We start from the raw sequence: 16717 nt of genomic DNA, 5'->3' as shown, positions 1-16717 counted from the left end.
AGATATCAGTTATGCCCCAAATGTCTTTAAACTGAGAAGTGCTCCAAAACGTGTATAACTATAAGGGAGACCAACAACAAACGGCTATAGCGCAGGTGCTGAAACAGTGGCGCGTAAATCAGGAGACGTGGTTCAAATCCTGCTCTAGCCAATTTGTCTTTGTTAAACCCAAAATTATTAAACACAAAATAGACAGGCATAATCAGTATATTTTTTACATATTTTCATAAAGACAGCTATACAAGACAAAATGCTGATTTAACTCTCAGAGTTTCAATGACAAGAAGTGAAAATTGTTTAAATGTTAGCCTTGCAATTTCTGGTGTTAGACTGTGGAACGAAATGCCTCTGTGTTTATGGAAATATTGCATCTCTCCCTGCTTTTAAGTCATAACTATTTACAATTTTAATGGCGTATACTGTTCTATTATGATCATTGACTGTCTCAATTAACTTCTATTCCACTACTTCTTCAAGAACTTGCCAATACCATTTTTAAACAGCCTGTAATTATTTGTTTATATTCTTAGATATACGACTGTTGTTAGCCTTTAGTCCATTTTATTTTCCCCAATCTATAAGTGTGTGGGTGTTTTTCTTACATACACAGTTTGTATTTTCGCCTTAATTTTTGTTTTGCAGGATCCAAATAAAATAGATTTTTCTCACCCTTGATAACTAAAAGAAAGAAACTTTTTTTGCGAGCTTTTTAAGTTGATTCACAATGTAAAAAAAATGATGCCTAACTATAATGATGTGCTCGTAGGTATATGAGGGCTTTCTTTGTAAAAGCAAACCCCATCCCAGAGGAACCATTGCATTTTTATAAGAAGGGCCACACTACTAGACACCGCGGGTAATGTCTAAACCCATAATCTCTGTAATTCGAAGACGCATATCAAGTCTCTCACGCGTATTTGAACATTTTGGGGAGATTTGAGTTTAGCTTTAACATGTAGTGAAGCAAACAAAATCGCGCACTCTGAGCTGAATATTGGAGACATGTACAGTTGAGATCCACAGTTTTGCCTCTGAGATAAATCAACGTAAATGACGTACAACAATATAACTGTCTAAGAGCAAAACGGGAAGGAGCTGTCGGATTTCAGTCATTATTTAAAAAAAAACATACAAATATCACATATTCTGCCCATTCGTTGTATACCGTTTATCCAATGTTCTCTTCAGCGATTTCCTATAGTTCCGTTTTGTTCATCACCCACGCAAGTTCGTAATAATTATCTTATTTTTACGAAAAGCCCCCCCCCCCCCCCCACCACGCCGCCGTCACTGCACTACGCATGGCTGCCAGGTCGATGTCCCCGACTACGCTAATCAGCTTTGCAGGTCTCCACGGGCCCCATACATTGGATTCATGTCCAAAACAACCCAAATCTAGCCGCAGGACCGATCTTTCTGAATTAACACTAGTTGGTCCTGTGTGTTTGGCTGTGTTCGTTGACAGTGGAAATGGGGGGTCTTGGGGCACGGGGAGCTCAGTGATCAAGCTTGTGATCCCGACTCCATCTATCCAAGAGTCGTTGTGAATTCTTTGAATAAACCGGATTGTACACGTAATAAGTACTGCTGGAAATGATTATGCGGTGCTGTGCAGGATCGTGCCATGTTTATTATGTTATGACTTATTCACCAACAGCGACGGACATCTGAGTAACATTTTAAATGAGTTACTATTTTTCGTTTACTTAAAGGCAGTGGACACTATTGGTATTACTCAAAATAATTATTAGCATAAAACCTTTCTTGGTGACGAGTAATGGGTAGAGGTTGATGGTATAACACATTGTGAGAAACGGCTCCCTCTGAAGTGCCATAGTTTTCGAGAAAGAAGTATTTTTCCACGAGTTTGATTTCGAGACCTCAGATTTAGAACTTGAGGTCTCGAAATAAACGCACACAACTTCGTGTGACAAGGGTGTTGTTTTCTTTCATTATTATCTCGCAAGTTCGATGACCGTTTGAGCTCAAATTTTCACAGGTTTGTTATTTTATGCCTATGTTGAGATACACCAACTGTGAAGGCTAGTCCTTGACAATTACCAATAGTGTCCACTGCCTTTAAAAAAGAGGAAAATAAAACAGACAGATATACGTCACATGTTTTGTTTTAAGTTCAATGACTTCAAGTTGTTCACAAAGCGCTGCTTGAAATTATATGCGCTGTGCGGGTTAGTATGTATTATGGGACTAATATATACCAACAGTGACGAATGTCTAAGTAGAATGTTAAATGAAGTTACTCTTTTTAACATAAACTTTAAACACAGAGAAAGGAAAGTTAAACCACCCGTGCGTCCCGTGTTGCTTTTACTCACAAGAATTTGTGCACGTTAAAGCGCTGCTTGAAATTATATGTGCTGTGTAACATCGTGCCATATTTATTATGGAAATACATATTTACCAACAACGACGGATATCTCAGTAATTTTTCTAATGAGTAACACCGAGAAAGGAAAATAAAACAGCCAGTATGTTACACATTGTTTTGCTTTACTTTGAGTATCAATGACTTATTAGAGTGAACCCCATCGAAGTTGATATTCAGAAAGAAAACTCATTTCGCATTGAGGGTGCGTCTCATTTGAGGTTATTCCATTTTGTAGTTACAGATGAGGCAATACCAAATCAGGAACGGAACAAGGAAACTTGTGCGTTCAATTATGAAGGCAACATATGAAGAAACATGTTGTAACTTCAAATAGACACACAGGAAACGATTTCGCGGTCACTGTGGTGTTACAAGCTACATACAAACTCTACATTTTCCTAAGAATGAATATACGGCAGATAACTTAGACATTTACACAAACCTTTACTGGTATTTCTCTTCGTCTAGAAGTAGAAACACATGAGAATCACGAACAAGAAAATGGAATCAATTTGACTTTTCCAAGATTAAAATTGTTTTGTTTAAATTATCCCCTTTGTCCAGTTTGTGATAAAGGAAGATGCCGGAGACGAGTAGACAGTTTAACAAAAAATGAAGACAACAAACAATAGGCCTCACATATCCAAAACAAAAGGTCACATACATGTATTAAAATAATATAAAAATTACCTGTTATAGAGCTGAAGATAGCACCAGTTTTCAATAGCTTGCCTATCTCGAAGTTCAATTACTCCCTGTCAACAAAACAACATGATTCACCGTAATATTTCAAAATTGCACTTTCACAACGAACCGATTGAAAGACAAATTGCAAGGCGTGCTGAATATTTCCTTGTAAAGCATACACCAGTGACAGTTGACACCACAGCTCAGCCGTTTAATTAATCTATCATTTATTCAAATGATGTCTACATGTTCACGAAATTAGTTTCGATTTACATAACAAAGGCTGTATACTCCAGTGCCACGTCTCCGTTGCACAATTCTATGTATTCTGACTAGGGATCTAAAAGTCAGTCATGTCATTGTAAAGGCAATGGACACCTTTGGTAATGCATGTATTGTCAATGACCAGTATTCTCACTTGGTGTATCCCAACATAAACATAAACTAACAAATCTGGAAAAAAAATATATAAAAAAAATTGAGACATATTGGTCGTAGTTGCAAGAGTAATATGAAAGAAAATATCCTTGCTGAACAAAATATGTCTGCTTTCAGATGCCTAAAAAAGGATTCAGGCCTGAAGTCTTTAAATATTTGAGTGAGAAACTACCTCTTTTTCAAAAATGATGTCACTTATCACAGGGAGCCGTTTCCCACAACGTTTTCCAACAGCTCTCCATTTCCCGTTACCAAGTAAGTTTTATGCTAACAATTATTTTGAGTCATTACCAATAGCCCTGATCCAGTGCCTTTAAAACATGAGATGAAGCTTGCTTTAGACCCAAGTTATCTATTACACGTAGATGCGTTTCACCGTACATACTCAGAATGTATTTAGTGCTCCTTTTCTATAGTTTTTTTACTTTTTGGTCATGAGTTTTGTTTCAGTAACTGGTACATTATGATTATGAATAAACTTGTTGATGAGCTGTTTTTCTGATAAGGTCGAATTAAATTGAAATCTCTAATCCATTAACTCGGTTGACCGTTTTATGCAAATTGTGACTGAAACAGTATCACTTGAACAAGGCTTGGTCCTGGGTAATCTAAACAGAGTTATACAGCAATATTCAAATGATGGTTGAGCTTATGTTATACCATGCATATACTGTAGTAGCCATTTTGTTTTTGAGGGCAGCTTCAGCGGAGCAGCAAATTACTATTGAATAATTGTGCACCAAATATGTTTGTTGTTACTGCGTTACTTGGGTATTTTCAACATGTGCTTTTGTATAATGAATTACAGCATTGAAATAAATGTTACTGAATAAATCACGGTCAAAGAATGTGCACAAGATCACTAAGAAATTATGCTGATAAGTTTTATCTTGAATACAGTTAAAGACACCGGACACCCTTGATAATTGCCAAAGACCAGTCTTCTCTCTTAATGTATCTCAACATATGCACAAAATAACAAAACTGTTAAAATGTGAGACAATAATGGAAGACAAAAAAACACACTTGGCACGCAAAGTTGTGTGCCTTCAGATGCTTGATTTCGTACTCAAAATCTAATTCTGAGGTCTCGAAATCAAACTTGTGAAAAATTACTCCTTTCTCAAAAACTATTTTATAACAGGGAGCGGTTTCTTACAATGTTTTATACAATCAACAGCTCTCTTTTGCTCATTTCCAAGTTAGTTTTTTCCATGGTAACAATTATTTTAAGTAATTACCAAGAAATTATTCTTTCCCCTTATGTGATTAAATTCCACATAGAATAAAATTAACCAATGGATTTTATCGGCAAATATAATATTGCTGTTGTCAAATAATCATAATGCAATAATTTCGTGTCTTCGCATCTGAAAGGCGTATGCCATAAATGGTATAACAAATTTGACATTAGACTAAAGAATAAAATCCAAAACAGTCAGGTTGAAATAAACAATAATGATACTATTGAAAAGTGAAATTGTATTGAAACATTGGATTTGTGTCCATGATCAGTATAACGCGTGGCTTTGGTTGCTAAGGCCAGATAGTTGTCATAGTTACTAAAGTACAAGTGGTCATGGTTTAAATACATTGTGCTTTCATTGATTGTTTAGCGCATTAATGGCATACTTTTCTTGTACGTGTGCCGATTGCGGATTGTCGCTTACTGCTGGTGAACAGTTATGCAGAAAATAATCTAACATAACTTGTTCATTGTTTTACGTAGCCCATTTTGGTCAAGTGTTTTGAGCCTGCTAAGTACAGCTCTAGCCTACCAAGTTGACATTGGAAAGTAGTGTCTCGTGTGTGCTTTTAGTAAACTCAAGTGTGGACCGGTTGGTTGGTCAGTGAGTACATAACTGATCTATACTTATTACTTACCTCTGGACAAAACGTGTATGTTTATAATTGTCAACGTGGGTGAGGAGATGCTGCGTGGGTAGGCTTATTCCGTACACGAGAAAAGTAACTTCATCAGGGTCTCAAGTTCAAATCCAAAACTGTCACACTCGAGTGACCCCTAACCAGCATCCGTCCAAACAGAACTGTACAAAATTATAATGATGATGAAGATGATGATGATGAATAAGACAGTATACACTGCACACATCAATCAACCTCAAATGTCCCACTCAGCCCATTTGGTGATCGGGAATGATGATAGATGTGGCGCGGTGTTCATAATGCGATTGCTTTATGCTGCGGAGATTACAAGAGCGTGCCTACTCTGGCTTTGCCGTGGGAATGATTTGGTGAATTTGCGGCGTGCGAGCACGGCTTTTGTACGCTGTTTCCGAAGTGGCGTCTCCTTGTTATAAATATATCCTGTCTACAGTGGATCAACAAGCTGGATTGGCAACAACTCGAGTCTTCCATGGAGGCTTAACTTTGTGTATCTCAGTCTCTGCTTGTCTCTTCAAAACACACTCCACCAGGGGGAATACGTGCAATACAGACAACTAAACTTATTACGACAGGCCTAAAAGGTATTAAATTTGACATTAACAAGTATCAACATCGCTGGGAGTGTGTATGTGTGTGTTTTCTTATTAGTAAAGTATATGCGAGTAACGAGTTGACTACTTAAACAATTATGACTGAAACAATTGGTGATAAGTAAGTGATAAGTATAAAATGACGCAGGAAACATAACCACGATTAACAACCGAGTAATTGTCAATTAGTTGATTTTTTAAGTATAAAATCTCATTTTCTCTAAAAAGGCAAATGAAATAGCTTTCCATTCCAGCGATTCTTATGGTTATATATAGTAGACCATGCCAAATTCTGATAAACAAGCAAAACAAGTTGTTCTTATACTAATAATGGTCGTCAAGTAGGATTTAACTTTGCATGTGATGTGTGTACAAACATGTGAGGTGTGCGGTGACAAAATGTATACAAGTAGGCCTACACGGTGTTACTGCAAACTCACTTGATATATGTTTGTCCGGAGATTGGGCACGTTGTATTTATTTCACTAACGGATAGTATTGTTCCAAGGAGCGAGTTTAATTGGGGAGAAGTTTTTTTTTCAACCGTGGCTAAAAACGGGGCAGTTTTTACCTGACCCAATTTACACATAGGTAGCATTGAACCAATTAACAAATACTCAGGATTATTGACTAGCAAATTCAAAAGGTGATATACATGTAGTTAAAAACTCACCTGTTTCTCAACATTCTTCCAGAAATACATGCAGTACGACTACTCCTTCAAAAAAGTAACATAAAAGGCCCGCTTTCTTCAGCAATAACGGCACGACAATTAAAACTTACTAAGTAAATGAACACTGTTTTAATATAATGCACCCAGGCGTGGCAACGAAACAATAAAAATGTCACATTAATTAATTATCGTCTGCTAAACTTCTGCACTTGTTTTTAGCTCTCCAAAAACTGAACGCTGATTGGCCAATCCTTTCTGGAACGTGACCTCTATTGCGGACGTAGTGGAAGTGTTCGTAAGAGATGATAGAAAGATAGATATTACATTTCACACGCATTTTGCCCATAGAGATAACTGCATTGTTCTAATAGAATTAATTTTGCATCAGGAATAAAGAACATCACTTGGTTTTAGTACTCTTTGTACAATACTTTAAGAAAATTCTAATCAAACGAAACTTTTGGTAGTCTAGTGGATAAGGCAATTCATTAGGAGAACAAGGTAATACGATTCCTATAGAAACTGTTCAAATCCCACTCATAAAAATACCTTTTTTTTTTTTTTTTTACAGGTCTCGGGGAGAATACAGCACTTTGTTTCTTTTTGGTGTAGTTTTTGGTGAAAGTCCATTTGTGTGCGAACTGCTTATTTTTGAATAAAGCAATTTAAACAAGCAGTGGTAAACTGAAAAGTGCTATTTTCTACACAAATGTTTCTCTAAATTGGTATTGGTATTAACTTCATAATTGCTCATCTATCAGGTTTAAACTAATGAGAAATTAGTTGGATTACATTTACCCAATTAGCGGTCTTTTGTATTTAAGTAACACACAAGTTACCAAATAGAACTGATGGTTCATTGTTTACCCAAACTTAATTTCATACTTGCACATACTGTAAATTGTTTGGATATTTACACCTAAACGTATTACCAACAGTACAGTTTGTCATTAAATATATATCCCCAGATAATTTACACACTTTCACAAAAAATAAAAAATAAATTTTTCCACATGTGCGCTTATATTATATAGCTCTATGGCTTAAGGTCATCTCCCTATTTTGCCATCTCGATTTCGCTTTGAAAAGAAAAAGTGCAATCTCACAGGTACATGTAGGTTGAGTGATCTTCACTCACACTTTCCAGATGCGTTGTCACGGCAACTCATCAGTCACTTTGTAATCTAGTCCGGCTGCAAACTATGTTCTTTGCCATGGCAACACAAGAGTACAGGGCTGTGCACTTAAATTTGTGGTTAGTATTTATCCCTGAAAAAAATGGTTGACCTCTTTTTACACACTTCAAGTTACGAGACATGGTATTAGTTAATTCCTAGTAGATGGTAGACTCCACACAAGTAGACTCTTAAAATTGCAATATTGACATACAAGAGGACAAGTCCATTTGTAAGTTGGCAGCCAACAAAGACCTCAGTTGGATTTTGGCAGAAATATCGTTTTGCATTGAGCAGGTAGACTAAAAAAAGATTACATTGGCAAACAAAACAAATTCGGTAAAGATGAAATTGGATTTGTGTTACCTTTCAACATGTATCATGACCGATACATGCAAATAAAAAATACACTCCCGTTCTCCAACAATCTCGCCCCCACTTATACAGAAGTATCCCCTAAAATCTTCTGAGAGGAGGGGGGGGGGCACACTATCGTGTCTACTATTTCAACCAATTAAAATAAACTATAACTTTACTAGTCAGTGAGCTGTGGTGGTGTCAACTGTAACGAGTGTATGTTTCACAAGGAAATATTCAACACAACCTGTGAAAGTTGCGACGTCATAATTCGCTTTACATGGCAGACAGTATGAACTGGGCGTCAAACATCATCTAAACTCAACATACCACGGTCACCATTGAACAGCAACAAATGGAAAGAAGAAACTACGCTGAACCTGTGAAAGGTCATCCAACCCCATCCTCATCATCCTGTCATAATTGAAAGTATAACAAAAAAAATCATTTAATACAAATATATTAAACAATGTGCAGTATTTTTCAAAATAACACAAAAATAAACAACTGAAAAGTGAATGAACAAAACCAACAGCACAAACAACATGGGAAATATTAGTACAAAGAAAACAAAAACAATAGGTGATCATCTTTTATCTAAAGTAACATGAATTGATCACAACAAACAAATAAACACCCAAAACAAAGAGAGAAGAGAAACAAAAATTACAAAGGAAAAGGTGATACTATACTGTCAATCTTTCTTGAGATACATCTTGTCATCAAGTCAGCCAATCATCTTGTTAAAAACAAATTCGCGGATTTAGAGTCACTTTGGTGACACTGAACTATGAACTATGCTAAAAGCAGAACTTGTTCTTGATTCTTGGCCTTCTTGAGTGCCATCTGAAGACATAAGCAGGGGACTTGAACTTGATTCTGCTGATCATGCTGCAACCTTGATCTCCTTCTAGTTAAAAACTCAGCATGAAGACGGAGTTGGAATTATCTAGACCTGAAGGCCTTCAATCAACTTAACAACCTCCTCTTGGCATTCTCCGATGACGCAACGGCTAGATCACTTCACGATCAATCAACCACGGAACTGCCTTCTTGTGATGCTGCAACAGACCTTGTATGATTCTCTCTTTTGTACATGTTTTTTTTTTTGTTTTTTTTGTTCTGATCATTTTTCAGAACTTTCCCTCCCTTTTTTAAAAGTATTACTGGTCAAATTATATCAATCTTTTCTGGTTTTTTCTTTCTTTCTCATTTTTTTCTTAACCAGAATGACCAGTTTAATCATGTTTCTTTTTCATGTTTTCTCTCTCGTTTTTTTTTCTTTCTGTTAATCCCCTTTTCTTTTCTTTTCTTTTAATCTTATCTTCTTTTTTCATCAATCAATTTACAGTAACAACAAGTTGTAAATGCAAGTACTACACTAAATAATATACAATTGGTGTATGCTTTGTAAAAAAGGTCAATTTTCAAAGCATCTTCTTTATGCAAACAGTTAACTACTATTCAATTTCCTAGCAAACATGTACAGCACTTTTAGTGTCAAACAGGTAAGATAGGTTTCTTTTAATCAATGGTCATTATTTACCATTTTCATGCTCTATCAAAGAAGGAACTGCTATCAAATTTTTGTTAAGAAATCTCTTTCACCTTTTGTGTTCAAAACATACACCTTAAAAACACCTCAAGTTTAAACAACAAAGGTTAATGAATTTGTTTTTACAGTGTGCACACTTTTCTTGTATTTAAAACCTACTTTGGGTAAGGGCTAAACCTTCACTTAAAATGTATTTTTCCCCAATGTTATGATTGAACAAAACATGACAAAGCATTCTATAAACGTCATACTGCCATTGAATTGGTTCAGATTGTTTGGAACTGATCACTGAGTCAATCAGGCTGTGTAACAAAATGGAATGTACTTGCACCCAATCAACACATTTAATTTTCAACATTGAATCATTCATGGTGGATTAAAGCAATTATTTTTTTATAACATATCATAAACCAGGCAATTGTTTCTATTCTAATCAAGTTAATACTTGAACTCATAGAGTTATATATAAGAACTAGAGGGCGCACTGGGGATGCTGCTTGCACAAACGTGACGGGACCGCAAGGATATACCCGCACCATTCTGTCTGCGCGTTGAATATGAAGTACACGTTAGAGTTTGTGTTTATTGAATGCTACGCGATGCTGTTTTGTCAACTTAGAAAATGGCCGCATGTTTTTATGCTTGAACTGCTTTCTAAAAGGTACATTTTTAACTGTGATTAAGTTTGATGGTTCACTACTGCCAAACCAGATTATTAGAATTGCAGATGTACTACTATCATGTACTCGCAGCTTTAAATTCATATGCAGTTTGACCTTCATACAGAAAGTTTTGCAGTTACACCATGTAATGATAATCTCTAAATGAGTTGGGATGGTTTTAAAAAGAACTGTTGGTTTCAAGTTGACACTTCGGTCGGAATCACCCCAAATCATTTAGAGATTATCATTACATAGTGTTACGGCAAACCTTTCTATATCGTATTTCCACCATGCAAAGTTTCACATTCTACTCGCTTGATATCATCGACACAATAACCTCTGCTGCACCATTTTAACACAACCTTGACTTAAGCCAGTTCCATTATCATCATTACCAATATAGGACTTCCTAGTTATTATTATCAAATAAGGCCACGTACAAATAATGGCTGCGGCTTCATCGCCATGTTAACATGTGTTGCAGTATAAGATACCCATAGCAACATCCTTAACAACCCAGCTATAGCCAAAGCCACCAATTTGGACACGGCCTTAAGCCCGGTTCACATTTCCTGGGAATGCGAAGAGAATTTGACGTACAGCCCTGTTTTTGCACCGCCCAACTGCTGCAAACTATTTGTTGCGAATAAAATGTGGCGCCAACTTTCGTATCGCATTCGCATTTGCAGGAAGTATGAACCGGGCTTTTAACACAGGCAATGAAAACCAGGAACACACAATGGACAACTTTTGACCAACCAGGTTAGAACAGAATCAACTATTAGCTGCGATTGGTCAACTTTCTGAAGGAGTCAAATTACCATAGTCTGCATGCATTTCAAAATTGAACTGTGCGTTAACGTAAATATACTGAAACATGTTAATGTGCATTTATTCGTAAAACACATTATCAACTAGTGGTTTACTGGTTTTGGTTACAAACTTGACTTATCTTTGACAGTTGAGTTCATTGGGACGAGAGCAGAAATAATGTTGACACCACTTTTATGTGCTATAGTACAAGTGTTTCATTATTGCTTTGATAGGACACGGTAGTTTACTTGATGTGCAAGAAAGTTGTGTCAATGTGTATTCATGTTTCCACATCAATCATAATGTACGTTGAGCACTATGTCTGCAATGTACACATTTACATACATCTTCATTCTTTATCCATTTTAAGAAAAAGATAAATTGTTTTCAACAATTATATAGTTTAATAACTTTTGATATTGCCCTTAACAAGCACTTTAAGACAAAATTTTAAGATAAAACTGATACAAGGTAGTGCTAATATTTAAAACAAAATTATGGGTGAATCAATTTAATATTTACTGGTCACTGGGCACAGTTTGAAAAGGGTGGTAATGTTGTTGGATTCATTTTATTCAGCGGGTTTTGGCTGAACTAGCCAAAAGAACAACAAAATTATAAAAAAGCTGCAAAGTGCGACACCATCCCTACCAAAACAACGTTATTCATTGACATCATCTAGATTTAAGCAAATGTCCTTGTGCTAAGCACAAATAAATTTGTAAATTCTTTCCGGAAATCAACAGAGTAAAATTACCTTCCATGTTAATATGAGTTTTAAGTGAAAAAATACCAAAAGAAAACCCACATTTACGATATATGTTGTGATGACAGAGAACATACTTTCATTGCTGACTCACAGTCAGTGTGTTTTGATCTTACATTCCCCTACGATACCAACTGGTAGGACCTCAGTGTATACATCTACAATGGACCTTGTGCATTGACGTCATCAAGACGCCATCTAGGTAAGTCAATGATAAAGCATTGAAAAGCATACAGCTGTGTATACGCGACAATGAGCAACCTTCATTTGACCTCTAGTTGAGGGCGCCCAACTTGAATAATGTCACTATGCACAAGCTCTGTCCCTGAATTCATCAAACTCCAACTTCAGGTTTGGAAACCCAACATTCTCTATCAAGTCAGCGCCACAAATAAGCTGTGCATCAAATTATCTAATGCCATGTCAACTCCTTCATAATGTACATTGTACCAGTTTGGTAAATCAAATGGGCTGTTTGAATTTGATGGATTCAGAAAAAGATTCTTATATACGGGGTTATTTTTATTATAAATTCATATCAAAAGGAAGCAGGAGGAGGTTGACTTCTCCGAGTGTGGAATCTTCTCTGATCATCTTCGCCATCCTCTGCTCTCAGCATCTTCATCATCCTCTTCATCATCATCAAGGAGAAGATCGTCATCGTTGATGTCTACTGCATCCTGTTAGGGGTGATTTGGGGATGGGGGCAACAAGGGGGAGATGAGGGGGGGAGGGGTTGTTTTGGGGTTGTCATTACTACAGTCATGTTTCTTAACCTAAATTTCAAGCAGCTCCAACATCAGAAATGTGGGACATTAGAGAGGTTTTGCAAGTGTCTGGATACAGATACAGATACCGATACGTCGACACTTTGTGTGTGACGCGTATCCGCGACTATCTTATTTTGCACACACATTGGCCTCGGATACTGGAGCTCATACACGTCGTAGAAAAACGATTACTGTTTTATAGACTTTTAGTTGTCTTTTTATCCCAGATCAAAAACACTTCCAGCGGAATTGCTTTCACTTGTATCATGCTTGATATAGATAGAAAATTGTTAGTCATTTGCAAGCAAAACGATGAGAAAATGCAGTGTATAAAACACAGGGTCTCTATCGGTCATGTTAGTCATAAAAACACTCCTGATGAATGCGAGCGCACTCAAGTGAAACATACCTATAGTTTTCTAAACAAAATCCAGCACGCAGCTGACGTGAACGGATACGGTTATTATATCTGTAGCTGTATCTGTATCCGCACTCTTGCGAAACCTCTCCATGTTATTAACTACCTACACTTAATGACTTTCAATAGTATGATTACAACTTACATCAAAACAGTTCATCATATCTGACCATTACTCTTGTGTGATTTTGATACTATGAAACGTGTAAGTTTGTACTCTTAGTGCAGGCATATTTGTTTCTTGGAAAAAAGGAGGCAAATTTTCAAGTGACATACATGTAAAGCATGGTGAAAGCTTCCATAGACTTTTAAGGCTTTTTGTATGTTTTTTTCTTATCTTTCCAAAGGCAAAAAAGAAGGAAAAAATAGAAGAAAAAAATCGCAAATCATAATCAACTTAGAAGAATACTACGCCTGGTTGAGTGTGCGATCAAAACAAGAAATGGTGGACACTATTGGAGTGCGCTGGTTTGGTTTGGGTGTATACGAATAGATCTACCCAAGCCGAACAGTGTCGTAGTATTGTGTCCAACATGTCTTAAAATAGCTTATTGTCATGGCAGTGGCGTGACCTCGTGAGGAAATGAACTTATACTATGATGGTTTGTTAACGACTGACTGACCTCATCTTCGTCCAGGTCGCCGCCCACTTCGATGATATCAATGGCTGGATCAGGCTCCGCCTCTTCGGTGGCTAACACGACTTTCTTCGGAATATGCCACACCATAAGGAGAGGTTTCCCTTTAAAGGTACTTCCCTTTTTCGCTGCCTAAGAAGTAGGGGGGGGGGAACAACAATGAACACACCATGAATTCCCTGTATTGTTAATTGAGAGAGTGTTAAAAGGCAGTGGACACTATTGGTAGTTGTCAAAGACTAGCCTTTACAGTTAGTGTATCTCAGCATATGCATAAAATAACTAGCCTGTGAAAAATTTGAGCTCAATCGGTCATCGAAGTTGCGAGACCAAGTAAGGTTTTATGCTAACATTTATTTTGAGTAATTACCAATAGTGTCCACTGCCTTTAAAGGTAGGGTATATACTTTTGGTGGTTATCAAAAACCAGTATCCTCACTTGGTGTATCCCACAAATGCATGCAATTACAAACCTGTGAAAATTCCATTCGTCATCAAAGTTGCAAGAAAGTAATGAAAGGAAAAACATCTTTGTTGCATAGAATTGTCTGCTTTCAGATGTCAGGGAAAGGCTTCATGTATGAAGCCCATCTCAGAATCAATTTTTAATGGTGAAAAAATATCTCTTTCTCTAAAACTACATAACTTCAAAGGGTGTTGTCTCCAACAATTTTTTATTAAAGCAACAGCTACTCAAGTGCTCTTTTACTTTCTAAAAACTGTTTGACCACGCTATCTTTATTTTTGAAGGGATATAAACCAGCCACTAGCAACTAGTCAGAGCATGGGTGAGTTAATTACAGTAGCCAGACGCACACCCAGTCATAACCACACAGTAAAGACTGAGTCCTGTCACAGTTGTTCCCTTATTACTTATGACAATGTGTGTGAAGCGCAGAATCATCAGCACTTTCCCCCCGAGTCCTGTGGAAAATCATCCACAGGCATATTACTTAGGTTGGATTCGAACCTAAGAACTATGCAAACGGTTTCATCTTTGAAAAATACTTGAGTAAAAAAAAAAAAAAAAGAGTCTTCCAGGGGGAAAAAAGACAGCGCTGTGCGGACAATTCATTTTGCAGAAAGTACGGAGCCTCAAGTTACATGTAGGCCCTGGAGACCATGGCCTCCATTGCCCCTGGTTTTGGCCTTTGGGCACCTTCAAAAGTTTCCCATTGACTTCAATTTTCTTCTAATGGAAATGCCCTTTTCTAACTAAACAAATGGCCTTGCCCTTTCAAAGATGAAATTACAGTCCCGATTGAGTACTTACAAACTCTGCTTCCTGTCGAGTCTTGAACCCAATGGTGTATGTGTTTAAGGCCTCGTTGTAATCCACATTCTCTATCTCACCTAGATCCTGTATAACAATGGCAAACGACAAGGACAAGATCTTCATATTGGAATGAGAGTCACAAGCAAGTTGGACTTGTCTAACTTGTCTAATGATGCTAAGCACAGAAAGATCCTGTCTTAGCAGATTACCAGCAAGGGTCACTTAAAGGCAGTGTATACTTTTGGTAGTTGTCAAAGACCAGTGTCCTCACATGGTATACCCCAACATATGCAGAAAGTAACCAACCTGTAAAAAGTTGGGCTCCATTGGTCATCAAAATTGCAAGAAAATAATGAAAGAAAAAATACCCTTCTTGCATAGAATTGTGTGCTTCGAGATGCCTGAGAAAGGCTTCATGCCTGAAGCTATTTTAAAATACAAATTTTGGGGTGGAAAGTTACCTCCTAAAATTATACTACTTCAAAGGGGGATCGTTTCAGGTCGTTTCAGGGGGTCGGTTTTGTAATATCGACAGCTCTCTAGTGCTTTAGGGCTGGAGGTGTTTTGGTATTGACATTCACATAATTTTATCGCTTGTATTTTGTTCTTACAGTCATCTTCCTGAAGCACACTCGGACTGTTGAAAACGAATATGAAATGGCGGATCAACGACCCACACCTTGTCTTGTGTGATCCAGCCTTTAGTCTCTTATGCACAGACAACTTTTAGACCCTCCCGTCGATTTCATCAAACTCTTCCTAACTTAGGATTAATCTAAGGACCCACTCTAAGTTAGGAGGGGTTACTCGTCCTAACTCGAGATAAGATTAATCCGAGCGTTTCGTGAAATCAGCTGCTGGTTAACTCGTTGAAACACAGATTCTAATCAGACAGATACTCACACTGAAATATGTCAAGACTTCATCTTTGTCGTCCGATTCAAACCCACTGATGGTCAGCTCCCTGGGGCGTTTGTCAATCGTTGTGGTAGAGTGACTCATTCGCCGTGGGCGGCTGTGCCCCCGACCTCGCCCACGCCCTCTAGCCGACGCCCCCCTTGCTGCTTGTTGTGCCTGTGAAGTAATAACAAGAAGGTACAATGTTTAAATCAAATATTATCACAAAAGCTTTTGTATCCTTTAGTGATTATACTTAAGGAATAAATAAAAACCATGATGACCGAGGCAAACTCTTTCTCTTTACGATAAGTGCACTGGGTTCTTTTACATGCATTACACAACACACTCAGCCAATTGGACACACTAGGGGCCAATTTCTTCTCAATCAATCTTGCACTGTATCCCGCAGGATGTTGGCTCTACGAATTTTCTTTTTCCACTCTTGCCTATCTTGCGCTCTTTGATGTTCCAGGTAGAAGGTGCTGTTCATGATGATGTCGTTTTCCTACCTCTTCCGAGGCCTACCCCGTCTATTTTTTCCAGTTACTGTTTCAAGAAGGATGCATTTTGGAAGTCTGCTGTTTTTCATTCTCACTATGTGGCCAAACCAGGAAAGTTGGATGTTGTGGATGCGTGAAGTGATCAACTCTGGTGGGTTACCACCAGCTGACGCTCTCCTCCACACCTCTTCATTTCGCACCT

The 16717-nt window shown here is 37.5% G+C and overlaps 2 protein-coding genes across 2 annotated transcripts in view; both read right to left on the bottom strand.

Moving 5' to 3' along the window:
• Window positions 1-3108, bottom strand: part of LOC139935655 (cGMP-dependent 3',5'-cyclic phosphodiesterase-like) — a 247108-nt gene extending 244000 nt beyond the window's left edge. Inside the window, exon 1 of the mRNA XM_071930150.1 lies at window positions 3080-3108. The gene's annotated coding sequence lies outside the window, so the exon portion shown is untranslated. The remainder of the gene's footprint in view (window positions 1-3079) is intronic.
• A 6164-nt stretch (window positions 3109-9272) lies between these two features.
• The window catches only part of LOC139936630 (RNA-binding protein 26-like), a 30138-nt gene continuing 22693 nt past the window's right edge, over window positions 9273-16717 (bottom strand). The window contains 4 exon segments of the mRNA XM_071931483.1: window positions 9273-12693; window positions 13825-13971; window positions 15113-15199; window positions 16019-16189. Of these exon segments, the coding sequence (XP_071787584.1) occupies window positions 12604-12693; window positions 13825-13971; window positions 15113-15199; window positions 16019-16189 (495 nt within the window). The 3' untranslated portion in view covers window positions 9273-12603.

This window comes from Asterias amurensis, chromosome 4 (assembly GCF_032118995.1).
Source record: "Asterias amurensis chromosome 4, ASM3211899v1".
NCBI lineage: Eukaryota > Metazoa > Echinodermata > Asteroidea > Forcipulatida > Asteriidae > Asterias > Asterias amurensis.
Note: the sequence above shows the minus strand (reverse complement) of the source record. Positions and strands in the feature narration are given on the sequence as shown.